This window comes from Cervus canadensis, chromosome 15 (genome assembly GCF_019320065.1).
Source record: "Cervus canadensis isolate Bull #8, Minnesota chromosome 15, ASM1932006v1, whole genome shotgun sequence".
Taxonomy (NCBI): domain Eukaryota; kingdom Metazoa; phylum Chordata; class Mammalia; order Artiodactyla; family Cervidae; genus Cervus; species Cervus canadensis.
Genome location: NC_057400.1, coordinates 13,892,062 through 13,916,992, shown reverse-complemented (window position 1 = coordinate 13,916,992; position 24,931 = coordinate 13,892,062). Strand labels below are relative to the sequence as shown.

Sequence of the window (24,931 nt, the reverse complement as noted above, 5' to 3'; positions counted from 1 at the left end):
CGACTGAAGTGACTTAGCAGCAGCAGCAGCAGTAACTTTAGATGTTGATGGATTAATTGAATCATTGATAATCACTGAGGTACCATCTTGTATTATTAATCCAATAGCCAATGATCTAAATGATATTTGGCAAGACTATTTTGTTGATTGAATATGAGGTGGATTGAGATCCCAAATACTGAAGGTATACAGACAAGCAAGTGGTAGAACTAACCTAGAAATGAGGCAATAGAGGTTGTTGGGGAAATGGAGATTAGAGAAACTCTTCTTCAGAGATGTGAATAGGACACCTGGATGCTACTGTGGTAGGTGGCCCCTTATTTACATGTCTGGCACAAAATCTCAGTGATATGTTTTGAATGAGCAAATGAATGAATACAGCACTTTCAGTTCAGTTCAGTTGCTCAGTCATGTCGACTCTTTGTGACCCCGTGAACTGCAGCATGCCAGGCATCCCTGTCCATCACCAACTCCCGGACTTTACTCAAACTCATGTCCATCGAGTCAGTGATGCCATCCAACCATCTCATCCTCTGTTGTCCCCTTCTTCTCCTGTCCCCAGTCCCTCCCAGCATCAGGGTCCTTTCCAATGAGTCAGCTCTCCACATCAGGTGGCCAAGGTATTGGAGTTTCAGTTTCAACATCAGTCCTTCCAATGAATATTCAGGACTGATCTCCTTTAGGATGGACTGGTTGGATCTCCTTGCAGTCCAAGGGACTCTCAAGAGTCTTCTCCAACACCACAGTTCAAAAGCATCAATTCTTCTGTGCTCAGCTTTCTTTCTAGTCCAACTCTCAAATCCATACATGACCACTGAAAAAACCATAGCCTTGACTAGATGGACCTTTGTTGACAAAGTAATGTCTGTGCTTTTTATTTTCTTTTTTTGAAGTTTAAGATCATTTTATTAAGGGAGGAGAGGTGGGGAGAGGTGAGCAGACAGCTATCACTCCCCCAGCCCCACCATGGGAAAAAGACTTCCTCCCTGCCTCCCATCCCCCAAGTGGTTCCCCTGTATTGGGGGGGGAACTTTGTGCAAACTCTGCCCCGGAGGGTGGTAGGTGGGTGTGAAATGGCAGCTGGGGCTGGTGGAGGTGCTACTGTGCACTGGGGGTCCTGTAGGACTCCAGGAGGAGAGCCGAGAAGGTGTTGACCTTGTCCGCTCCCCGAACCTCATGGGGCAGCAGCGGCAGCTTCACAGTGTGGAAGTCTTCTATAGGTCCTCCATCTGGTCCAGGTACTTGGCTTGGATCTTGTGGCAGGCCTCACACATCTTGCAGGGCTTCTCGGGATCAGGGAAGACGAACTGGTTGACGATGATGTTGTGCGTGTCAGTCTTGCACTTGGCCAGCTCCTGGATCAGCCGTTCAGTTTCATACAGGGACAGGAACTCTGCGATGCACACACAGATGAAGGTTGTTTGCTCAGGGTCCTTGAACTGCTCGATGACGGAGTGGATGACAGGCAACGTCTCCTCCAGCTTGGAGGCCAGCTGGTCTGCGTTCATGTCGCCGAGGCCCAGCATGTTGTACATCTGTGAGATGAAGGGGCTGATCTGGTTCTTGATCTGCATGAGGAGGCCAAGCCCCCGCTCAACGATGGTGGGGAAGTTGAGCAGTGTGGGCGCGGTGTCGAACACCACCACGGAGAAGTTCATGCCCTTTACCAGCCTCATCACCTCTGCGGAGCTCATGGCCTCATCGATGCCTGGGAATGTGCTCATAGCTTCTTGCATCATCTTTTTGCCCATGCTCAGCATGTTGTCCTCTTCAAAGAACTCGTCTGGCAGCTCTGCCATGCCCAGGCTGGGGTCAGTCTCCATGGCAGAGAGGTTGTCATAGCCTTTGACCTTGGTAGGCACCTTGGAGAACTTCTGGTCAAATGCATCGGAGATGTTGTGGGCTGGGTCAGTGGAGATGATCAGAACACTCACCCGCCCCTTGGACAGCTGGACTGCTAGGCTGCAGCTGCAGGTTGTCTTGCCAACGCCACCTTTGCCTCCGATGAAGATCCACTTAAGACTGCGCTGCTCGATGATGTTGCTAAGCATGGGCTCCAGTGGCTCCACATCAGGGGCATCCTCGCACTCCTCTGCCTCAACCCCCCACCCAGCCACCCCTGCCGCCATCTTGGAACCGGCTCATGTCTCTGCTTTTTAATATGCTATCTAGGTTGGTCATAACTTTCCTTCCAAGGAGTATGTGTCTTTTAATTTCATGGCTGCAGTCACCATCTGCAGTGGTTTTGGAGCCCCCCAAAATAAAGTCAGCCACTGTTTCCACTGTTTCCCCATCTATTTGCCATGAAGTGATGGGATCGGATGCCATGATCTTAGTTTTCTGAATGTTGAGCTTTAAGCCAACTTTTTCACTCTCCTCTTTCACTTTCATCAATACAGTACTTTGAATTTTCTTAACTCAGAATTCAAAGTGAGTTCAGAAGGTAAAACTTCCATTCTGAAGATTGAAGTGTCTGTTTCTATTCATGTTCTTTAAATTAAATTGAGCAAAATTGGTAATCGTCTTGGATTTCTGCTCACAGCCCAGAAAAATATTATCTGCAGGTAGCAGTGTGTTTTCTTTCTATTTACCCACATTGCCTGTTTCTATAGCTGAATCCAGTGTACTGAGATCAAAGAACACAATGATAGCAAATATATTCAACACTTGCTTCAAATAGGTTCCAATGAAAGCCTCCCAAACTGAGAGCAAACAGAAAGGAGAAAAGGAATGTTATGAATTTTCTGAAGGATAATTGTCTGATTTTTGCCCAGCTTAATATGTATAGGTATCAATACTCCTCTCTGGATACCTGTGGCCTCTTTCATTTAGAAGCACCCACCCTTTAGTTGCATTGCATGAAATGTTTTATGTCATATAGCAACCATGTTAGTACCCATCAGTGCTTGTGAGGTTAAGAATTAGCTAGTTAAAAAAAAAAAAAAGAATTAGCTAGTTTACCTTCGTTATATGAGGGGATTTATAAGGCAAACAGAGAATCATTTTCTCAGTTGTCAAATACCTTCATTCATTGTATTATGTGGATTTTTTAATGAAAAACTCCAATAAAACTTTCTGTTAATAGGACCTGTTTAATAATGTTTTATACAACTGCTCCATCAATAGCATGAAATCTCTGTTTCTTTTCCATGCATTTTCTTCTTTTGTACACTATTCTAGTGTTTGTCAAAGTGAGGGTCAAATACAAAACCACGCATTTTGAATAGCTAAAAGTCCTCTGTAATAAGGAAATTCCTGGACCACATTTGCATCTTTTGAGTTATAGTCTCTGGAAGTACATCTTGAAAAGCCTCTTAAAAAAAGTGTGAAAACCAGGAATGAAAGCATACACTGTAGTTGCTCTTTTCAAAACAAACACTCAATAAAATTAGCTACGTGTAGAGTCTTCTTCTTTCTGTAAAACACAGGCAGATGGGAGTTCTTTCCTGTATGTTATTATTGCCTCAAAGTAGGAGCATGGTCAGTACAGGTTCTTTAGAAGCGTGGTTTTCCACCAGCAGTGAGGAAACACGTTGAAGAAGGATGTGTTGAGTGCTATCCCTGTGCTATGACAACGACTCCGGGTGAGGTTTGGTGGATATAAGGAAGTAGAACACCACTGGATGGGCCCTTTGGTTACCTACAGCCCAGTTTGAGAGTTGAGACATACATACTTACTTTTTATAAATATTTATTTTATATTGGAGTTTGGTTGATTTACAATGTTGAATTAGTTTCAAGTTTATAGCAAAATGGTTCAGTTGTATGTGTGAATATATCAATTCTTTTTCAGATTCTTTTCCCATGTAGATTATTATGGAATGTTGGGCAGAGTTCTCTGTTTGATGCAGTAGGTCCTTTTTTAATATCTATTTTATATGTAATAGCATATTTTATATTAATTCAAAATCCTTATCCTTCCCCCACCTTTCCCCCTTGGTAATGGTAAGTTTGCTTTCTAAGTTTATAGATCTGTTTCTGTGATATAAGTAAGTTCATCTGTATCATTTATTTTAGATTCCACATCTAAGTGATATATGATATTTGTCTTTTTCTGACTGATTTCACACAGTATGATAAGCTTTAGGTCCTTCCATTTTGCTTCAAATGGCATTATTTCATTCTTTTTCATGGCTTAGTAATACTTCATTGTATATATGCACCACATCTCTTTTATCCATTCATCTGTTTATGGACATTTAGGGTGCTTTCCACATGGACATTACCAGAAGGCCAACACCAAAATCAGATTGATTATATTCTTTGCAGTGAAAGATGGAGAAGCTCTATATAGTCAGCAAAAATAAGACTGGGAACTGACTGTGGCTCAGATCATGAACTCCTTATTACCAAATTCAGACTTAAATTGAAGAAAGTAGGGAAAACCACTAGACCATTCAGGTATGACCTAAATCAAATCCCTTACGATTATACAGTGGAAGTGACAAATGGATTTAAGGGACTAGATCTGATAGACAGAGTGCCTGATGAACTATGGACAGAGGTTCGTGACATTGTATAGGAGTCAGGGATCAAGACCATCCCCAAGAAAAAGAAATGCAAAAAAGCAAAATGGCTGTCTGAGGAGGCCTTACAAATAGCTGTGCAAAGAAAAGAAGCGAAAAGCAAAGGAGATAAGAAAAGGTATACATATTTGAATGTAGAGTTCCAAAGAGTAGCAAGGAGAGATAAGAAAGCCTTCCTCAGTGATCAATGCAAATAAATAGAGGAAAACAATAGAATGGGAAAGACTAGAGATCTCTTTAAGAAAATTAGAGATACCAAGGGAAAATTTCATGCAAAGATGGGCTCAATCAAGGACAGAAATGGTACGGACATAACAGAAACAGAACATATCAAGAAGAGGTGGCAAGAATACACTGAAGAACTGTACAAAAAAGATCTTCATGACCCAGATAATCATGATGGTGTGATCTCTCACCTAGAGCCAGACATCCTGGAATGTGAAGTCAAGTGGGCCTTAGGAAGCATCACTATGAACAAATTGAGTGGAGGTGATGGAATTCCAGTTGAACTATTTCAAATCCTAAAAGATGATGTTTTGAAAGTGCTGCACTCAATATACCAGCAAATTTGGAAAACTCAGCAGTGGCCACAGGACTGGAAAAGGTCAGTTTTCATTGCAGTCCCAAAGAAAGGCAATGCCAAAGAATGCTCAAACTACCACACAATTGCACTCATCTCATATGTTAGTAAAGTAATGCTCAAAATTCTCCAATCCAGGCTTAAGCAATATGTGAACTGTGAACTTCCAGATGTACAAGCTGGTTTTAGAAAAGGCAGAGAAACCAGAAATCAAATTGCCAACATCTGCTGGATCATCGAAAAAGCAAGAGAGTTCCAGAAAAACATCTACTTCTGCTTTATTCACTATGCCAAAGTCTTTGACTGTGTGGATCACAATAAACTGTGGAAAATTCTGAAAGAGATGGGAATACCAGACCACCTGACCTGCCTCTTGAGAAACCTATATGCAGGTCAGGAAACAACAGTTAGAACTGGACACGAACAACAGACTGGTTTCAAATAGGTAAAGGAGTACATCAAGGCTGTATATCGTCACCCTGCTTATTTAACTTATTTGTAGAGTACATCATGAGAAATGCTGGGCTGGATGAAGTATAAGCTGGAATCAAGATTGCTGGGAGAAATATCAATAACCTCAGATATGGAGATGACACCACCCTTATGGCAGAAAGTGAAGAAGAACTAAAGAGCCTCCTGATGAAAGTGAAAGAGGAGAGTGAAAAAGTTGGCTTAAAACTCAACATTCAGAAAACAAAAATCATGGAATACGGTCCCATCACTTCATGGCAAATAGATGGGGAAACAGTGGAAATAGCGGCTGACTTTATTCTTTGGGGCTCCAGATGACTGCAGATGGTGACTTTAGCCATGAAATTAAAAGACACTTACTCCTTGGTAGGAAAGTTGTGACCAACCTAGACAGCATATTAAAAAGCAGAGACATTACTTTGTCAACAAAGGTCCGTCTTGTCAAGGCTATGGTTTTTCCAGTAGTCATGTATGGATGGGAGAGTTGGACTTTTAGGAAATCTGAGTGCTATTGAATTGATGCTTTTGAACTGTGGTATTGGAGAAGACTCTTGAGAGTCCCTTGGACTGCAAGGAGATCCAATCAGTCCATCCTAAAGATCAGTCCTTAGTGTTCATTGCAAGTACTGATATTGAAGCTGAAACTCCAAGACTTTGGCCTCCTGATTTAAAAAGCTGACTCATTGGAAAAGACCCTGATACTGGGAAAGATAGAAGGCAGGAGGAGAAGGGGACGACAGAGGATGAGATTGTCAGATGGCATCACTGTCTCAGTGGAGATGAGTTTGAGTAGACTCAGGGAGTTGGTGATGGACAGGGAGGCCTGGCGTGCAGTGGTCCATGGGGTCGTGAAGAGTTGGACAAGACTGGGCGACTGAACTGAACTGAGGGTGCTTTCTTGTCTTGGCTACTGTAAATAGTGCTGTAATGAACATTCATGTGCATGTATCCTTTCAGATCTTGGTTTTACCTGGATATATGCCCAGGAGTGGGATTGTTGGATCATATGATGTTAGTAGATTTCAAATGTGACATGTAGGCACAACTAAAAGTGTTTGAGGAAATGAAAGGTCAGTGTAGGTGGCATAGTGACAGTAACAAGATGTGTGTGTGTGCATGCTCAGCCGTGTCTGACTCTTTGTGATCCCATGGACTGTAGCCTGTTAGGCTCCTCTGTCCGTGAGATTTCGCAAGAATATTGGAGTGGGTTGTCATTTCCTACTCCAAGGGGTCTTCCCAACCCAAGAATCGAACCTGCATCTCCTGTGTCTCCTGCATTGGCAGGAGGAGTCTTTACCACTGTGCCACCTGGGAAGCTCCAGTAACAGGCTTGTAACTGGGTTTTAGCGGATGCATGTGAAAATGAATAGCCAACGGTTTAAAGCAAAGGATATGGTATGACACAGAGCTGGAGATGCTCAGAATGTGTACAAAATACAGGTAAGCAGCACGTGGAGTAGAACATTAGGTTAAAGAATTGGTAAGACTGATATGAGAATTAGCATGGGACCAGCTTGTGAAGAATCTTCCACATAATAACTAAGAAGTTTGTGTCATGTTAGTTTGCTAATAGGATGCCATCACGCTAGGAAGAAAAAGTTATGATCAGATATTTAAGATGTAAAGTGGAAAGGGAGACTGGAGGCAAGGAATCAACTTAAAAGTTAGTTTAATTATTTGGGTCATAAATAACAGAATCATGAAGCAGAGTTGTGGAAATGAGAATGGAGAAATGATAGACACAGATATAATTGTGGAAGAAGGACCAATACCCAAAATGTTAATGGCGAATCTTTGCTTATTGGAGCAAAGTGTTCCCGAAAGAAACTGAGATTTAGAGTCTGGAAGCAGTGTATATGATAGGCATATGCAATCTATAAGGATTTATAGAATTTTAATGTATTCCTTTTTTTAACACATAGTTGGGGAACATTTGGAAGATGCCCAGTACATGCTGTGTTCGACTCCACTGATCCAAAAACCCAAAATGACATGCTACTTGCTAAGAGGCTTCCAGAACTGTAGAGAACCCAGAAAGTTGAACCAACAATTCCATAAAGTCAGAAAGTGATACTGAGCTTACAAATCTAGGTGCCTGGGAGGAAGCACAGCAAGGAGCCACAGGCTTAGAAAGAAAGAAGGTGAGTTGACTTTTCCACTCATGGAATTTAGGATGCGTTATACCGGTTGCTATCCCAACAGAAAACAGAGGACACATTTGAAATAGAGTAATTCAAGAAGAGTTCATTACATAGGGACTTTTTCCAGAAGTGTAGAAATAGGGATGCCACAGAGACAGTGCATGTACCAGAGACTTTAAGCCATCAGTGTTATCAGCTTGTCTGAAGAAACATGTAGGACATACATTCCCGTGCAGGGAACAGTTCCTAGAACCTGGAGGGAACTAGGTCCTTGTATTAGTCAGAGTTCTCCAGAGAACGAGAGTTAACAGGTTGTGTGTGTGTGTGTGTGTGTGTGCACATGCATGCATGCATCTATCTACCTCTCCATGTCTATCTACATGGCTGTCTGTGGAGAGATTTATTTTAAGGAATTGACTCACATGATTTTGGAGGCTTATCAAGTACAAAATGTGCAGGTAGGTTGGCAGACTGGAGATCCATGGGAAAGCTGTGGTCTAAGTCCAAAGGCATTCTACTGGCAGAATGCCTCCTTCTTCTGGGGAGGCTGAAAAGTGTGAAAGTGTTACTTGTGTCTGACTCTTTGCGATCCCATGGACTGTGTAGCCTGCCAGGCTCTTCGGTCCATGGAATTTCCCAGGCAAGGATAGTGGAGTGAGTTGCCATCCCCTTCTTCAGAGGATCTTCCCAACCCAGGGATCAAACTCAGGTCTCCTGCATTGTAGGCAGGTTCTTTACTGTCTGAGGCACCAGCGAAGCCCTGGGGGAAGGTTACTGTTTTTCTAATAAGGTCTTCAAGTGATTGGATGAGGCCCACCCACATTATGGGGGATAGTCTGCTTTACTCAAGAGTCCACTCTCTTAACTATTAATTTCATCAAAAATATACCTTCACAGCAATATCTCAGATAATGCTTGACCAAATATCTGGATACTAAGGCCTAGTCAGGTTGACACACAAAAAATTAACCATCACAGTCGTGTAGAATGAGTTACTTTGAGAGGAGCAGTCACTTAGTGGAAGGACGTTAGAAGCATTCAGAAGTTCCATTTCAGGGAGGGAGCTTGGCAGCCGTTCTCAAAGTGGTATTCTGAGCAGCAGCAGCAGCATCTCCTGGGAGCCTGTTTATAAATGTATGTTCTCAGGCCCCATCCCAGCCCGCCTGAATCAGATATGCTAACAGTGTTAACATTGTTATCAATCTGGGTGTTAACAAGCCCTGTTCTGTGTGATTTTGATGTTCTCTAAACACAAACAGTTTAGTTAGGTAAATGAATCCACCTCCCTCCCCGCTTCCTCCTGATTTCTTGCTGGGCCAGACCTGACAGGAAGCCAGAGTACAAAACCTATTAATGAGGACCAGACAGGGTAGCCCCCCAGGGCAGGGATCAGTGTGGAAAAGGATAAGAATCTAACAGTCACAAGGGTGTTATTGAAATATAATTTTTCTCTCTGAAAATGATTTTTGCCAAAGATCTCCAAAGTTAGACTAATTGGCTTGCAAATAAATAGATTCTGTAAATGTGGCCTGGTTATTTACATAAGTATAGCAATAATAGTGATTGATCGTTCATCTGTTTTGCTGGATTGTTTAATAAGGAATCTCCAGATTAAGCTTTTAGTAGCCTCTCAAAGCTGAAAAACTATGCTGGACATTTGCCATCAGACTCTGCCTGCAATTTACCTATAGATTTGGGTAAATTCTTCTCTTTTTTAAGATACTCAGAATATCTTAAGTTTCCTGGACCTGCCAGGAAGTAACTTTTCTTATTCATCAGTAAAGTTGCTGGGAGTCCAATAAGCAAGGTACCAGTGCAATTTTGGGGTGGGGCATTATGGATTTTTTAAAGCTGTCAGGTCATGAGTCTATATGTGTCTCTCTCAAAAATGACATTCCAATCAAAGTTTTGGTAACATAATCAATGTTTCCAATCATGTCCTATTATAAGGAGAGAAAATTCTTATTGAACTTATGCAAATAACTATATTATCAAGAAGTTAAGAATACTCACCAAGAGTTTCAAACTCTGGAAGGATCGGGTAAGGAGAAAAATATTTCAATTCTGCTTACAAAGAATCATTTAAAAATTTTCTCTAAGTCATAGTTAGCTTAAGAGGAAAGGTTTTCTAATATCTGAAAAACAAAAATTAAAGAATCAGCAATATTTTAAATAAAAAGTAATTAAAAGTTATAATTATCCTCAGCAGTTCATTGAGCCCCATGTAATTATTCTTGTTCTGCTTGATCTTTTGTTAGAAGTTTTATGAAGCTGTCAATTTCTCCATTGAGGATCTGTAAATTTTAGTTCAGTGGTATAATTTTTAAAGTTATCAGAAACTTGTATTTTAGTTAAAGTGAAGGTTGCTCAGTTGTGTCCGACTCTTTGCGACCCCGTGGAATTCCGTGGAATTCTCCAGGCCAGAATATTGGAGCGGGTAGCCTTTCCCTTCTCCAGGGGATCTTCCCAACCCAGTGATCAAACCCAGGTCTCCTGCATTGCAGGCAGATTCTTTACCAGCTGAGCCACAAGGGAAGCCCAAGAATACTGGAGTGGGTAGCCTATCCCTTCTCCAGTGGATCTTCCCGACCCAGGAATCGAACCAGGGTCTCCTGCTTTGCAGGCGGATTCTTTACCAGCTGAGCTATGAGGGAAGCCTCTTGGCAGGCATGGGTAGGTGGATTCTTTACCAACTGAGAACTTGTTAGGTTCCTTTCCATGAACTTCTCTAAAGATGAAATACATTTGCCAGAGGCTTTTGTAAAAGGGTCTGAGCAAAACAATAACTTGTTAAATGATAGAAGACTTTCAAATGGCTGTGGTTAAAGATCTTGGTGAAGCTTCATTCCAATGCAATTGGCAAGGAAATCTGGTTATTTCTGTGACAAACATTTATGATAATAACTAGAATTATAAGTAATAAACTTATACCAGGACTTATTAGAATTTTTTAAATTTCATATGATTTTTAAAAGTTATATTAATAACATTTACCCACACAGTACAACCTAGTAAGCTTTATCATCACTTACTTAACAGTGCTTCCCATGTAATTTAATATACCAAATTAGCCTAATTAGTTTAATATTTCAATTTCATAAGGAGAGAAAACAAATCTTTTGTAATATTCATAGGCCCTCTGGAAAACTCAAAGGTCATTTCCAAGTCAGTAAGATTTCACATAGAACTTGATTTTTGGGGAAGTTTGACAAAATTATCATAAGATTTTAAAACACTTGGTGAAATACGATCATAGGTCACTGTGAAACAATACATGGTTATCCATTTAACTATAGTGAAAATTAAAGACTTCACAGGCAAATACAGAACACTGAATAGATGTAAGTAAAACTTAGTTGTTCTTGTTTTTTAATTGCAAGGACTCACAGTTTTTTTTAAAATCCAACACCTGATAGAAACAGCATGAAGGCACGGAAATAATTTTGGTAAGAAACAATGTTTTAGGCTGATTATTTTAAAAGTAAAGAACATCTTTTATAACCTGTTTTCAGGAGAAGGGCTGATCAAAATTTGTCCTTTTAGTAGATTCAGCTTTAAACAAGTACACTACTGAAAGTAAAGTTTGTTTTTCAAACAAACCTTTCTGTCTGCTTTTGAAATTAATTCAATCTTATCTAGCTTGAGCACATATAAAATTACATTCCATAAACTTTCAAAAACTTTTTAACTCAGCTTTTGTCCTGTGTTTTCCTTTTTTATTCTGGAAATCATTTTACTTTAGGACAAAGTATTTTCTTTTCCATCAACAAAATGTAATTCATGTTTCATACCTTATCCAGAAGTACATTTTTCTTTTCATGCACACAGAATTATTGCCCTTATTAATTCTGGTGACCTTAATCACAGATATTAATTAAAAACTTTAATTTTTAGTGGCAACTAAGAAGTGTGTGATTGTGAACTGCCTGCTATGCCTGCATTCTTTTAACTTTTGAACACATTTTATAATTTTTATAAACATACATTTCCTCATAGCATAATAATTTAAAGTGGCACAAGGCATATTTGCAAATAAATCCAAACATCTTTATTTCCTGTGAAGTAAGAGGTTAAACACAAGTAAATGTAAATTTGTTTAGAAATTAATGTTTTGGTATTTTATCTTATTTGGAAATCCAGATATTCAGTGAGTTTTCATCATTTAATTTAACTTAGCAAAACTCTAAGGTTTTAAATTAACAAAAAGAATTTAGAAGATAGCATTTAAGAACACATATCATAACATATTTGCTGTTAAAAATTGATTTAAAACCTTTTTATCTATTTGCATCTATTTAATTATTGTTCTCAACAGTTATACTTAGATTACTTACAAAAACTTTATGAAACATTAGACAAAATGAGTCATTATCTCACACTGATTTTCTTGCTAACACATTTTGTAACAGAAATAACATAGACTGTCTTGACTTTTAGTAAAACCAGGTAGAATAAAAGTATTATACCTAATGTTGGTAATTGTAAGAACTTGTCTGTTTTAACTAAACCAAAAAACTTAAGTTAGACTTTATTTACAAAAAATTTTTCCCAGATCACATAAACATGACAAGTACTTGGCTCAGTTTCCATTATATTTGAATTTGTATAAATATCTGCTTGTTTTTAAGCGATTAAATTGAACTCTTTTACAAATTAACTTTGGTAATGCCATCTGAAGGTAGAAAAATATCATTTAATGTACATACATAGGCATAGATACAGACATAAACAGAGGTCTCTTTGCCTTCATTTTAAAACTTTACCTATGAATCTGGTACAATACAGAATATAAACAACAGTTGGAAAGAATTGTTTATTTGCTCAGATGGCTAAAGTCTTCTGCTGCTTATGGTGAGGACTTTTAAGATTTGTATTTGCTCTTGACAGACGCTGTTATGGTGGCTGTTGTTTAGAGTTCCGACAAGAGAGCTTTCTTAGTTGTTATTTCAAAAGGCCTCTTTCCTGTTTTGTTTTGTTTTGTTCTTTTAGTTTCAACTTTGTCTCAGTTATCTCCTGGAGTATTTACATTTCAAAGACATGGTAAGATTTACATGTTCAAGGGATAAAGATTGAAAATGTCCTTTTTTTCATAAGAGTTTTAGAGTGTATTTGTCTTATTACCAGAAGTCTTGGACTTCCTTGGTGGTGCTAGAGGTAAAGAACCTGCCTGCCAAGGCAAGAGACATAAGAGACATGGGTTAGATCCCTGGGTCGGGAAGATACCCTGGAGCAGGAAATGGCAACCCACTCTAGTATTCTTGCCTGGAGAATTCCATAACAGAGGAGTCCATGGGGTCACAGAGATTCGGACATGCCTGAAGCGACTTGGCATGCACACACCAGAAGCCTTAGGGTAGTCACTATGTAGTTTTTTTTTCTTTTCTTTCCGCCTTAAGTACAGGATCCTTTTGTTTCTGATATCTTGATCTTTTATAATATCTACAAGCATTTTGAAAGAAACAGACAATGTTTGGGGATCCTAATGATAGGTAGGCCTTGACTTGCTTCTAGATTTGTATTTCTGGTTTTATAGCAATTTGCAAGACAAAGATGGTTGTTTCTGTTAGCCCTTGAATATTGGTTTCCAGGTGATCCATTTCCTGATTGTTTGTAGGAGGACCTGGGGGAGTAGAGGACATGGGATGCTTTTTTTAAGAAGGAGAACTTACAATGGATTTTTTTTAAGTCCAATTTCTCTTATCTTTTTAGGGCATCCCTAAAGTCCCTAAAACACTTTCTATGTTTTGTTTGTTTTATCATGTTTTGATTTGTTTTTAAAATGAGAGCTCTCTAATTTTTTTTTTTTTTCTTTTAAGTGCAGCCAATTTGAAGGATTTGTTGTCTGGCAGTTGATAAGTAGGATCTTATATTAATCTCAAATAGTGACTCTAACCAATAAGCCTTTGCATGACTTAACCCAAGATGAAAGAGAAATCTCACAGAAGAGTATGCAGCCCTTAAAAGAGCTAAAAAATTTACTTCCAACTTAGTCTAAGAAAGTTAGAGCCTCCCGTGGCTCTGGGTGGTAAGAATGGTGACATGAGATGCCATCTCTGGGTTCTCCAAGACTGTGGGTGCGTCCAGTCATAGACCTGCTGTGTGCCGTCAGGCAGGCACAGTTGGAATGGCATCTTCGCAGCACTAAAAAGGCAACGGAAGTTGAAATGACAAATGCCCCTTTATGAACTGACACCCTTTATGACAGTTTCACCTGAGAGTTGACACAAGCGGACAAAGAGAGTGTGGTTTGTAACTCTGTGTTGCAGAACTTCTTTTTAGTTAATTGGTCATGAGAGGCACCACAGTAAGGGTACCTTCTGGATGGCAGAGACCAGAGAGAATATTCTCACTGGTCATAAAGCCAAGATCTCAAGACATAGAACAAGCCAAAAAGAAAATTCTCCTTCAGTTTTTACATAGAGGACCCATGGTAGAGTTTGCTGATCTGGTGAGAACCATTAATTTAACAGTCTGTGAGGCCAGCTTGAGTAGCAGGCTTATAGGGGTTTTGCCTGCATCTTGCCCTATGGTTTTCGTTCCTTGTGACAAATGATGGAAAAGACAAAAACAAAAACAGTGATCATCTTTGGGAGGGAAAGAATCAGTACTTAATACCAAATTTACCAGAGCTGCTATGTCTAGGAAGCTCGTTCCACACACGTTTTCTCCTGATAATCTAAATTTAGAAAGAAAAAAGACTTTCACTACTCTTATTTCCATCAGATCCTGCAGCCAGAGAGCTGGGAGGCTGACAAGTAGTCTCACCTGTCCCTGGCTCTCATGACGAGAGATCCCAGGATATCTGTGCCTCAAGGTGGGAGTGGACAGGCAAGTGAGATCCAGAGAGTATCTTGCAGTCCATGACAGCTGTTGGGGAGAGGAAAAATTCGCCCCCTAATCCATTTAGTTCTTTTGGTTGGTCTAGTACTTAAATTGCCATTGACATATTACAGGAGAAAAAAAAAAAAAAACCTGAAAGGACTTTCCTCGTGGTCCAGTAGCTAAGAAAGACTCTGCACTCCGAATGCTGGGGACTCAGGTTTGATCCTTGGCCAGGGAACTAGATCCCACATGCTGCAACTTAAAAGATCCTGAGTATTGCAACTAATACTCAATGCAGCCAAACAAGTAAATAATTTTTAAAAATTTAATTCATACATATGAAAGTGTCATAGAAATGGGATCTCCAAAGTGACCAGAGCAGGCTTTGTTTATATAGTGTTTTGTTTACAAGGCTGGTGGCTCAGATGGTAAAGAATCTACCTGCAATGTGGGAGACCCACGTTTGATCCCTGGGTTGGGAAGATCCCCTGGAGTAGGAAATGACAACCCACTCCAGTATTCTTGCCTGGAGAATCCCATGGAAAGAGGAGCTGGGAGGGCTACAGTCCACAGGGTCACAGAGAGTCAGGCAGAACTGAGCAGCTAACACTTTCACTTGAAATTTTTAAAAATTTAATTCATACGTATGAAAATGTCCTAGAAATGGGATCTCCAAAGTGACCAGAGCAGGCTTTGTTTGTATAATGTTTTGTTTATAAGACTGTTTATAGAGGTACCATTACACGCCAGTCAGGATGGCTGCTATCCAAAAGTCTACAAGCAATAAATGCTGGAGAGGGTGTGGAGAAAAGGGAACCCTCTTACACTGTTGGTGGAAATGCAAGCTAGTACAGCCGCTATGGAAAACAGTGTGGAGATTTCTTAAAAAACTGGAAATAGAACTGCCATATGACCCAGCAATCCCACTTCTGGGCATACACACTGAGGAAACCAGATCTGAAAGAGACACGTGCACCCCAATGTTCATCGCAGCACTGTTTATAATAGCCAGGACATGGAAGCAACCTAGATGCCCATCAGCAGATGAATGGATAAGGAAGCTGTGGTACATATACACCATGGAATATTACTCAGCCGTTAAAAAGAATTCATTTGAATCAGTTCTAATGAGATGGATGAAACTGGAGCCATTATACAGAGTGAAGTAAGCCAGAAAGATAAAGACCAATACAGTATACTAACGCATATATATGGAATTTAGAAAGATGGTAACGATAACCCTATATGCAAAACAGAAAAGAGACACAGAAATACAGAACAGACTATTGAACTCTGTGGGAGAATGTGAGGGTGGGATATTTCAAAAGAACAGCATGTATACTATCTATGGTGAAACAGATCACCAGCCCAGGTGGGATGCATGAGACAAGTGCTCGGGCCTGGTGCACTGGGAAGACCCAGAGGAATCGGGTGGAGAGGGAGGTGGGAGGGGGAATCGGGATGGGGAATACGTGTAAATCTATGGCTGATTCATATCAATGTATGACAAAACCCACTGAAATGTTGTGAAGTAATTAGCCTCCAACTAATAAAAAATTTAAAAAAATAAATAAATAAAAAATAAAATAAAATACAAGGGCCAAAAAATAAAAAATAAAAAAAGACTGTTTATATATCATTTATATTATTTTGAGACAAAGAAACAGTTACTTTCTTTTTAGACAAGCAATTACTTGTGAAGGTTTAGCAAGGCAAAACGGCTTGTGCTTGGGGTGGCATGCTAATAAAGAAACAGCAGAGCTTGTTTATATAGCTTTCTTATCCTTGGGTCCCCTGACTCTGGTGATGCTTTCTGTCCTCCTGGTATAGGGAGATTTATTTCTCTTCACATGGGAGACTTATTTCTCACTTTCAGGAGGAAAGAAGGGAGTCAGAGTGTTTTTCCTGGCATTGGCCAGTTTGAGTAAATTATTGTAATTCAAAAATAATCAGTATATTTGGCATATTTTAGGAGCATATTGCCCTGAGCCCCCAAAATTTGCTATAGTATTCATGTGCAGGTTTTTTGTAGGCATAACTTTTGAACTTATTTTGATGAAAACCAGAGACTATGATTGCTGGGTTATATATGGAACCATATGTTCAGGTTTGTAAGATACTGCTATGCTGTCTTCTGAATTGGTTGTACCATTCTGAATTGGCACCAGCATTGAATGTTAATTCCTCTTGCTCTTCAGCATTTGTTGTTACCACTGTTTTAGATTTTAGCCTTTCTAAAAGGTGTATAGTGATATCTCACTGCTCTTTTAATTTTCAGTTCCCTAATGAGACATGATGCTGACCACCTTTTATAGGTTTGAATAAAAAATCATTAGTTGGTTAAAGATAGCTTTTTGTTGAACAATTGCCATGGGTTCTTCAGCAGGTGAATGAGGGGCTTTCAGTGGAGAAGGACTGTTGGTATGTGTGTTGTGGGGGTGTAGTGGGGGGACAGCATAGAGCACTCGGGTTTAGTAACATTTATCAGTGGTTTGTTACCTAACTCTTGCTACCGTTTTGTATCTGATTTTGAGAATCATTTTTAAAGGACATGTGAGAATACCAGAGAAGGGTGGCAAAAATAATAATTTAAAAAAAGCTGGTAACAAGCCACAAGAATACATCATTGTTCATACCATACATAAGTGTGAAGATAAAAGCTTGTCCTAGTATGAGAAGTGATGTGACTACTAACAGAAGACTGAAGGCTGACCTGATTGTTTCCTTCAGAAATAAGACCTTTTTATGAAGAGCTGTGAGACTTTCTTGGATTGGTAGAAGTCCAACCAATACGACAAGGAATGAAACTAAAACACAAAATATTTTGATCTATCATAAGGGGAAAAAAACTTCTTGACCACCAGGATGATAAACTGCTGAAATACAGAAGAAAAGTCTGGATATTTTTTCCCTCTTGGGGACCATTAAGAAATGGGGAGGTAATGATCACTTCTGAGCAGCTGAAGTGCTTCTCTGCCTCTTAACAGGACCAGGGTGAGGCGGTCACTGATGGGTCCCAAGTGCCCTTTTCACTTTAAGAAGAGGCAAAAGTAAAAGAGAAAATTAAACATTAAGTTTGAAAATGCTCAAGTTGAACTGAGGACATGCTGACATTTAATTAAATAACAAACTCTTTAAAGACTCTAATGAAAGAGCTTTATAGGATGCCTGTTACATTTGCATAAGCACCGTGATGCCTTTCAGATTGGTTGTCAGTCAATAAAAACTGATATGATCCAGTGGAAATGACTTCCCCATTACCCATTACCCTACAAGCCGTTGGCTTCTGCTGGCAATGGAGGCTTCTCTGCAGACTCCAGAACACCACTTTCAGAGGCAAATTCTATCATCCTGATGGCATTTTCTAGTTTTATTTGATCTTGAAAAACATTTCATTATGTTTAATTTAGGGAAATGAGATTTCTTTAATTACTATCAGTAGCAGCTATTAGGAGCTCAATTACATTTGCAAATTCATTTTTAAAAGCTTTATGGTTTTCAGATAAAAAATTCAAGTTCTAACTGCACCCATTAAAAGTTACTGTTCCTCCCTTTGGTGCCCATGCTTCCGAGAGAGAGGATAGGTTTTGTAGTGGAAAATAATGCTGGAAGCTGAGGGTTAGCCTGAATAGAACAGAATTACTCATTTGAATAAATTAGATATTTCATGAAATAAAATGGTTGATCAAGTGTCTTTATAGATTCTCTTCCCTTTGGGAGTTTCCCGTATGCTGCACTCGACAGTGTGAAAGGTCAGGGTGTACCCGTGGCAAGGAGAGGCAGCTGACTAGCTGGGAATACAGATGTTTTTCATCTGTGTGCTGGCCTTTCCATGGTTATAGTCCTACAGTGAACTGCGTAATACATCACCACTATCAGGTCTGGTACAGTATCTCTGTGAAGGATTGTAAAAGGGGGTCCACATAACCTCCACTTTATTGGTCTCTTGAATACTATCAGTGGTTTAAGAAGTGACTCCAATTTTATGTGTTCAGAAGCTTCTTGATCATGCAATTAAACGGTTACTGGCAGTAAGAAAACTTTTCCCAAGCTGGGTATTACCCTTGTTCTCAGGCACAGTAGCATTAATAGGTTATTTTTTCCTTTATAGATTACAGATATAAATTTTTATATATACATTAAATTTTATATATTAAGAGATAAATATAATTTACATATATCTAGAAAATTGTGGTGCCATAATTGGACTTTGGTCTTCTCCCTCATAATCAAAGTGCATTTAATCTGTAGCATCTGGGAGAATACCTTGTACATAGTAGGCAATTTAGAAAATGCTGGTGGATGTGATTTGTTTAATGGTCCTCAGATCAGAAGCAGCTGTTTGCTGTGCAGCTATAAACTGTCAGACTGGTATTTGTCTATCCACTTGGTGGCAATTTTGAGCTGAGGCATAGAGGAACAAGAGCTGAGGCATCTTGGAACAAGAAAGAGAAAGTATGTTTTGAAAAACCTTGGAGTTGGTTCACTGAATTGCTTCACTGTAATGCAAAACCACCTCTGTTGGCAGTAAATATCAATGGTTGCTAATAAAAATTGTAAATGCCTTTGTTGCTGTTTGTCATGGATAAATACATGCAGGGTTCATATGATTTAAAATTGCTGTTCCTTGGGATCTTTTTTTTTTTGCTAATAAACAGGAAGGCAAGCAAATGCCATAACCGATTTAAGGTGTGTGCATTGGAAGTGCTTATTTGTGTGCTCTTGTACTTGGAAGTGCTTGGTGTTATTCTTCCCAGCTTCATTTAGCTCTTACCCAGACCACTGAATACTTATTGCCAGTTATGTGCTTTAGGAATTTGGTGTTTGAGTGAATTAGTCTTGGAGGGAGAGAGTTACACATGGTGTATGTTGATGGCAATCTTATATGTGTTGCTGGCTGTTTATGCCTCACATCTACCTTAATTCTCACCAGAAGTTGCATTAAAGAGTATCCTTTGAGAAACAAACTAATTGGAAATCAAGTGCTTACAAAATCCAGGAATGTACATCTTAGAGTGTGCAGGATTAAAATCCCACATAAAAGCATGCCTTGCATTTAGGGTCCAAAAAGTGCGATGATTTCTTTTTTAAAAAACTTACAGTAGTTTGATGATACACAAAATCATCACATTTCGTAACCTCATTTTATCTAGCTACTGCTCTTTAACGACTTTGCCACCAAAGATGTAAAAAGGAACAGGAGCAGTGTGCTTGCAATAGTTTGAAACAGCAATAAAGGCCAAAGGCATGTTAATTGTTATTCTCAGAAAGCTTATTACTCAATAGCTGTCTAATTTAATAAAGTCTTGTTACAGTGGAATGATTCAGCTGTAAGAAACTTGTAAAAATTGTAATAAGTGCTGGAGTCAATGCGATCTTTTAAAATTCTAGGAAGTAGTAGTTTTTCATGCTGTCTGCTCTCAGGCAAGCCGCAGTGTGCCGCAGAGTTGCTGTTTGTCAATGCCTGGGTTTATTTTTGTAAGGAAGTATTGATTACAGACTGAAAAACATTTAGTTTAACAGCAATCAATGATTACAGACAAAGGACGTTTGAAGTTTTGAAGTCTTTAAAATATGAACTAAATGCACAATCTGGGGAGTTAAATTTTTGGTAAAAACAGCATGACCCAAGGGCTACACAAATTCCAGTCTGTAAACTTTTTCTTTCTCTCCTGAGACAACTCAGACATTATAAAATAGGGGGCTTAACTATTGACCACAGAAGAAAGTCAACTTATTTAGCACATAGTAAATACAAAACTTTTGGTAGAGAGATGGAAAAACAAGTTTTTTGCCGTAATCTGCAGTCTGTACACTCAAGGGTCTTATTGCATACTCTGAAGTTGTTTGATCTTAGTGTTAGACTTAAAATTTTACTTTTGCATCTGAGAATATATAATAGAAAGCATTTAAAGATGTCATATCCTGCCAACATTAAATCCTATAGCCTCTTGGAGAATTAGAGAAAAACAAGATATTTATCTGTATGACTAAAGAATCTTTTATCTATCCATATTTTATGGCTAGTATTCAGAATTATCTAATATTGAGATTAGCTTAACATGAAGTAGGTCCTTTGTAAATTGTTGCCAATTTAAAGTAACTTGAATAATCTCTAACACTGGCAGCAAATGACTATAGACTATTCTTTTTGCGGGGAGAGGTGGATATCTATTTCTAAATGAGAATAAGAAGAGACTTTGGCTAATGGCTCATCGTCAAATGATAAAATGTAATTCACTGTGTAACATAAAGCTGGTGGCTTTGTACAGAGATGGCCGCACAGGAATGGATGGGAGATTTGTCCCCTGCACACTGATCAACACAAATATTACATGACTTCCAGAGTATGGGGTTTGTCCTTTTTTGGAAATCACAAAATTAACTTCTTGCTTATTGACAGAGGCTGCAGTTTCATTAAGTTTGGGAAAAGTGTATAAAATTGTGTTTGTTCCTCAATAATAATAAGACCGTTCCTAACCCTGTGGCTTCTGGGGAGCTTATAGATTTAGGATAAAAGAAATACCACCTCCTGGAAACGAAATGATTGTGATTCATTCCTTTCATGAGATGTTAGCTGGTAATCTTGATAAAGGGTCTGCGAACTATGGCTGAGCTGTCCCCCTCCCCACATGTTTTTGGAAATAGATTGTTGGAACACATCCACACCCATTCATTCTTTTATTGTCTTGGCTGACTTTCGTGCTACTTGGGCAGACCCGAACAGTTGCAACAGAAACTTGTGAGGCTCATAAAGCCTAAAATATTTATCATCTGGTCTCTTGCAGAAAAATTTCACCAGCTTCTGCTCTCGGTACTCATGTTCTGCCATCCTGTTGTTTGATGTGTGATCTTTATAATACTCTTAATAGCAAAAGACTGTCTCTTCTTTTTTTTTAAGACCGTCTGTTAAATCTATTTTATACCCCCCGCAGTCTAACAGGTCATGGAAAGGGAGAGGCTTAATGACCGTTGGTCCAGTGGTTGAGATGGAAGTTCACTCAACCAGGACAAAAACTCTTTGGTACTTGTAAGAAGAGGCAATCAACCTCTGCAACCCTGAAATCAGGTTGCCTAGGCTCAGCCTGGCTCTGCTAACCAGTTCCTATAGCCTTAGCTTCATAATCATAAATGAAAATTGTCTTGGAAATAGTGCCTACAGTCCAGTGTGTTGTGAGATTCAGTGGATAATTCATGAAAAGTGCTTAGAACACTCAGTCTGGATTCATCATTAATATATATCTATTATATATATAGGAATATTAATTTTTTCCCATCTTTTATTCTCACTCACTTGATTTGCCCTGGATTTGGTTTCATAATTTCTTTTGTAATTTTGAGTATACATTTTTAAACTTTATTTTTAAGAATTTTTGAAATATTTATCTTTATTTATTTGGCTGCACTGGGGCTTAGTTGCTGCACACGGGAGCTTTTGTTGCAACATGCAAACTCTTAGTTGTGGCATGTGGAATCTAGTTCCCTGATCAGGGATCAAATGCAGGTCCTCTGCATTGGGAGTACAGAATATTAGACATTGCACCATCAGGGAAACCCTAACAAAGACACTCTTTAAATGTGCATATGTACATATATCCTTGCCCTACGCGTCAGTGGGGTTGCTGCCACCAGCCATGGTCATACTGAATACCAGTGGCCACCATCTTGTTGATTAGATGGATCCTTTTGGATCCTTTTTTAAGCAAAAAGGAAAATAAAATAAGGCTCAGAGTCCCAGTATTATAGAAGTTGTGCTTTTATTTATGCAATAACACCTTGAAAGTAATGTTCAGTATACTGAGTCTTTGTAAATTGTGCACTATGTGTAATTCTTCCTGGTCTGCTGATGTTCTAGGCATTTGGGTGTGATGAATGCCATGCCTGTGTTCTAATACCCATGTTTTTCTTGACCATAGCAATTAATAGCAGTTAGGTCTCACTCATTTTCTTTGTATCTGTTGAATCCATTTCTTTGATCACAAACTTTTGAGAGTCCTAGCTTGTATAGAAATTTACACAGTGCACCAATATTCTATACCTGTAAAACTGAAGGAACCACATTTCACAACATTTAAGGATTGACCCAAAAAACAAAAAGCAACACTTAGCATTTAACATTGTTGTTTTCTGAAGAGGGACGCAAATTTTTTCTAGGAGGCATTTTAAAGATTATTCTTGTTATTGTTTAGTTGTTCGGTTGTGTCTACCTCTTTTGTGACCTCATGGACTGTAGCCTGCCAGGCTCCTCTGTCCATGGGATTTCCCAGGCAAGAATACTGGAGTGGGTTGCTATTTCCTTCTCCAGGGGATTTTTCTGAACCAGGGATTGAACCCACGTCTTCTGCATTGCAGGTGGATTCTTTACCGCTGAGCCACCTGGGAAGACTGCTTTTAAAGATGCTAATATAATGATGATTAAAATGTTTTATGGTCTTGCCAGTTGCTTTTCTATCATCATGTAGGAGTTTTATTTTGATCTTAAATGGCAAAGGAAAGTAATTGATAAATGTAGATAAAAGTTGTACGTATAAATACTAATATTCCAGAAGCACAATTCCACCAACCTCCTGAAAATTTGCTTTTCACTCAGTTATGTTGGGAAGAGAGACTATGAAGAGGAGGTTTGATCTGCTCTGCACAGAGACAAAGACTTGGGCTGGGCTGGATCCCCCTGGACAGTTAGCACCCTTTAGGACCTCGATTGGACGTGGTGATCTAAAGTGCCTTTCCGAGTAAAGACTTCCATTTACTTTTTGTTTGTTTTTTTATGAAAGTTGAAAGTTAGCAGCACAGTCATGTCCAACACTTCGCGATTCCATGGGCTGCAGCCTGTCCTGCTCCTCTGTCCATGGAATTCTCCAGGCAAGAGTTCTGGAGTGGGTTGCTATTTCCTTCTCAAGTTAGTTTTTTAATTGGAGGATAATTACTTTACAGTATCGTCATGGTTTTTGCTATATATCAATATGAATCGGCCATAAGCGTACATGTGTCCCCTCACTCCTGAATCCTCCTCCCACCTCCCTCCCCACGCCATCCCTCCAGGTTGTCAGAGCACCCACAGAGCACGGTCTTTGGGTGCCCTTAATTATACATCAAACTCCCACTGGCTATCTGTTTTACATATGGTAACGTATATATTTCAGTGCTATTCTCTCAGGTCATCCCACCCTCTCCTTCTCCCACTGAGTCCAAAAGTTTGTTCTTTATGTCTGTGTCTCCTTTGCTGCCCTGCATGTAGAATCATGAGTACCCTCTTTCTAGATTCCATATATATGCATTAATAAATGATTTTTGTCTTTCTCTTTCTGACTTACTTCACTCTGTATAATAGTCTTGAGGTTCATCCACCTTTACTTTTGATTGTAAGATCTATAGAGGATCCATAGGTTTCTAGTGGAAACCTAGTTGAATAGCTTGGTTGTGTTCTTTCAAGTCTGATTAAGCCATTCAGGAGAGACCACTTCCGGATGAGAGAGGGCTAAACATTCAGCCAGGAATGGAAACTGGGGAGAAGCCCGGGATCACCCAAAAAAAAAAATCACTTGAGAATATAATTTCTGATGCTCACTTAAATTGTATAACAACAACCTATAGTCATAATGTAGGAATTTCTACTATGAGGTTTTCTCAACAGTGTGATAGACAGACATTCTGTAAGTGGTAACTATAGTCTATATTGACCTCTTTTTCATGATATTACGTACCATCTGGGGCAGTGTTTTCTGTTAGATTTCACTTGCAACTGTCTGCCACTATGCAGTGTGTGTTGGTTGCTCTGTTGTGTCTGACTCTCTGTGACCCCATGGACTGTAGCCCACCAGACACCTCTGTCCGTGGAATTCTCCAGGCAAGGATATTAGAGCGGGTTGCCATTCCCTTCTCCAGGGTATCTTCCCAATCCAGGGGTTGAACCCGGGTCACCCACATTGCAGACAAATTCCCTACCATCTGAGCCACCAGGGAAGCCCATCACTCAGGAACTGAAATTTTGCATCATAATCTTCTCTTTCATTTATGTGATTAACCAAGGGTTAAGTACCCCTTTCAAAGACATGCTCAGATTGTGTTTTCATAACACACATTTTTCCCTTTCTGTAGATTCATGGTTCATTTGTATGTCTTTAATGATTTCCCCATAAAAATGGTATTTCTGTTTAACCTTACCTCTCAAAAGTAACATAAACTGTAATTATTCAATGCATAATATTTTCAGTTTCTTCTAGCTTTGGTAATTGTATGAAATGAAATGCTAAAGCATTGAACCAAAACTTGTGATTAGTTCCACATTGATCTTTTAAATGTTATAGCTGACCTTTTAATGGAGTGATAGAAGATGTAAGTTTGCATTTGCTAACAAGGATAAGGGGCACTGCTAAAAATCATGTTGTTTT

General features: G+C 39.2%; 2 protein-coding genes and 1 long non-coding RNA gene across 12 annotated transcripts in view; 2 read left to right on the top strand and 1 right to left on the bottom strand.

Annotated features, from left to right (window-relative positions):
* The window catches only part of NCKAP5 (NCK associated protein 5), a 1,111,865-nt gene that overhangs the window by 569,226 nt on the left and 517,708 nt on the right, over nt 1–24,931 (top strand). The window lies entirely within an intron of this gene.
* On the top strand, nt 880–23,589 carry LOC122453559. Its single transcript, XR_006273102.1, has 3 exons — nt 880–892; nt 8,448–8,457; nt 23,445–23,589. It is a non-coding gene; the product is annotated as an uncharacterized LOC122453559 (long non-coding RNA).
* LOC122453557 (ATPase GET3-like) lies at nt 1,005–2,137 on the bottom strand. The gene has a single exon (XM_043487527.1). It carries the CDS (start codon nt 2,127–2,129, stop codon nt 1,215–1,217), a length of 915 nt encoding a protein of 304 aa, XP_043343462.1. The 5' UTR covers nt 2,130–2,137; the 3' UTR covers nt 1,005–1,214.

Bases quoted from the DNA above. Each gene is read 5' to 3' on its own strand.
- LOC122453557 (XM_043487527.1), bottom strand. From the start codon at position 2,129: ATGGCGGCAGGGGTGGCTGGGTGGGGGGTTGAGGCAGAGGAGTGCGAG.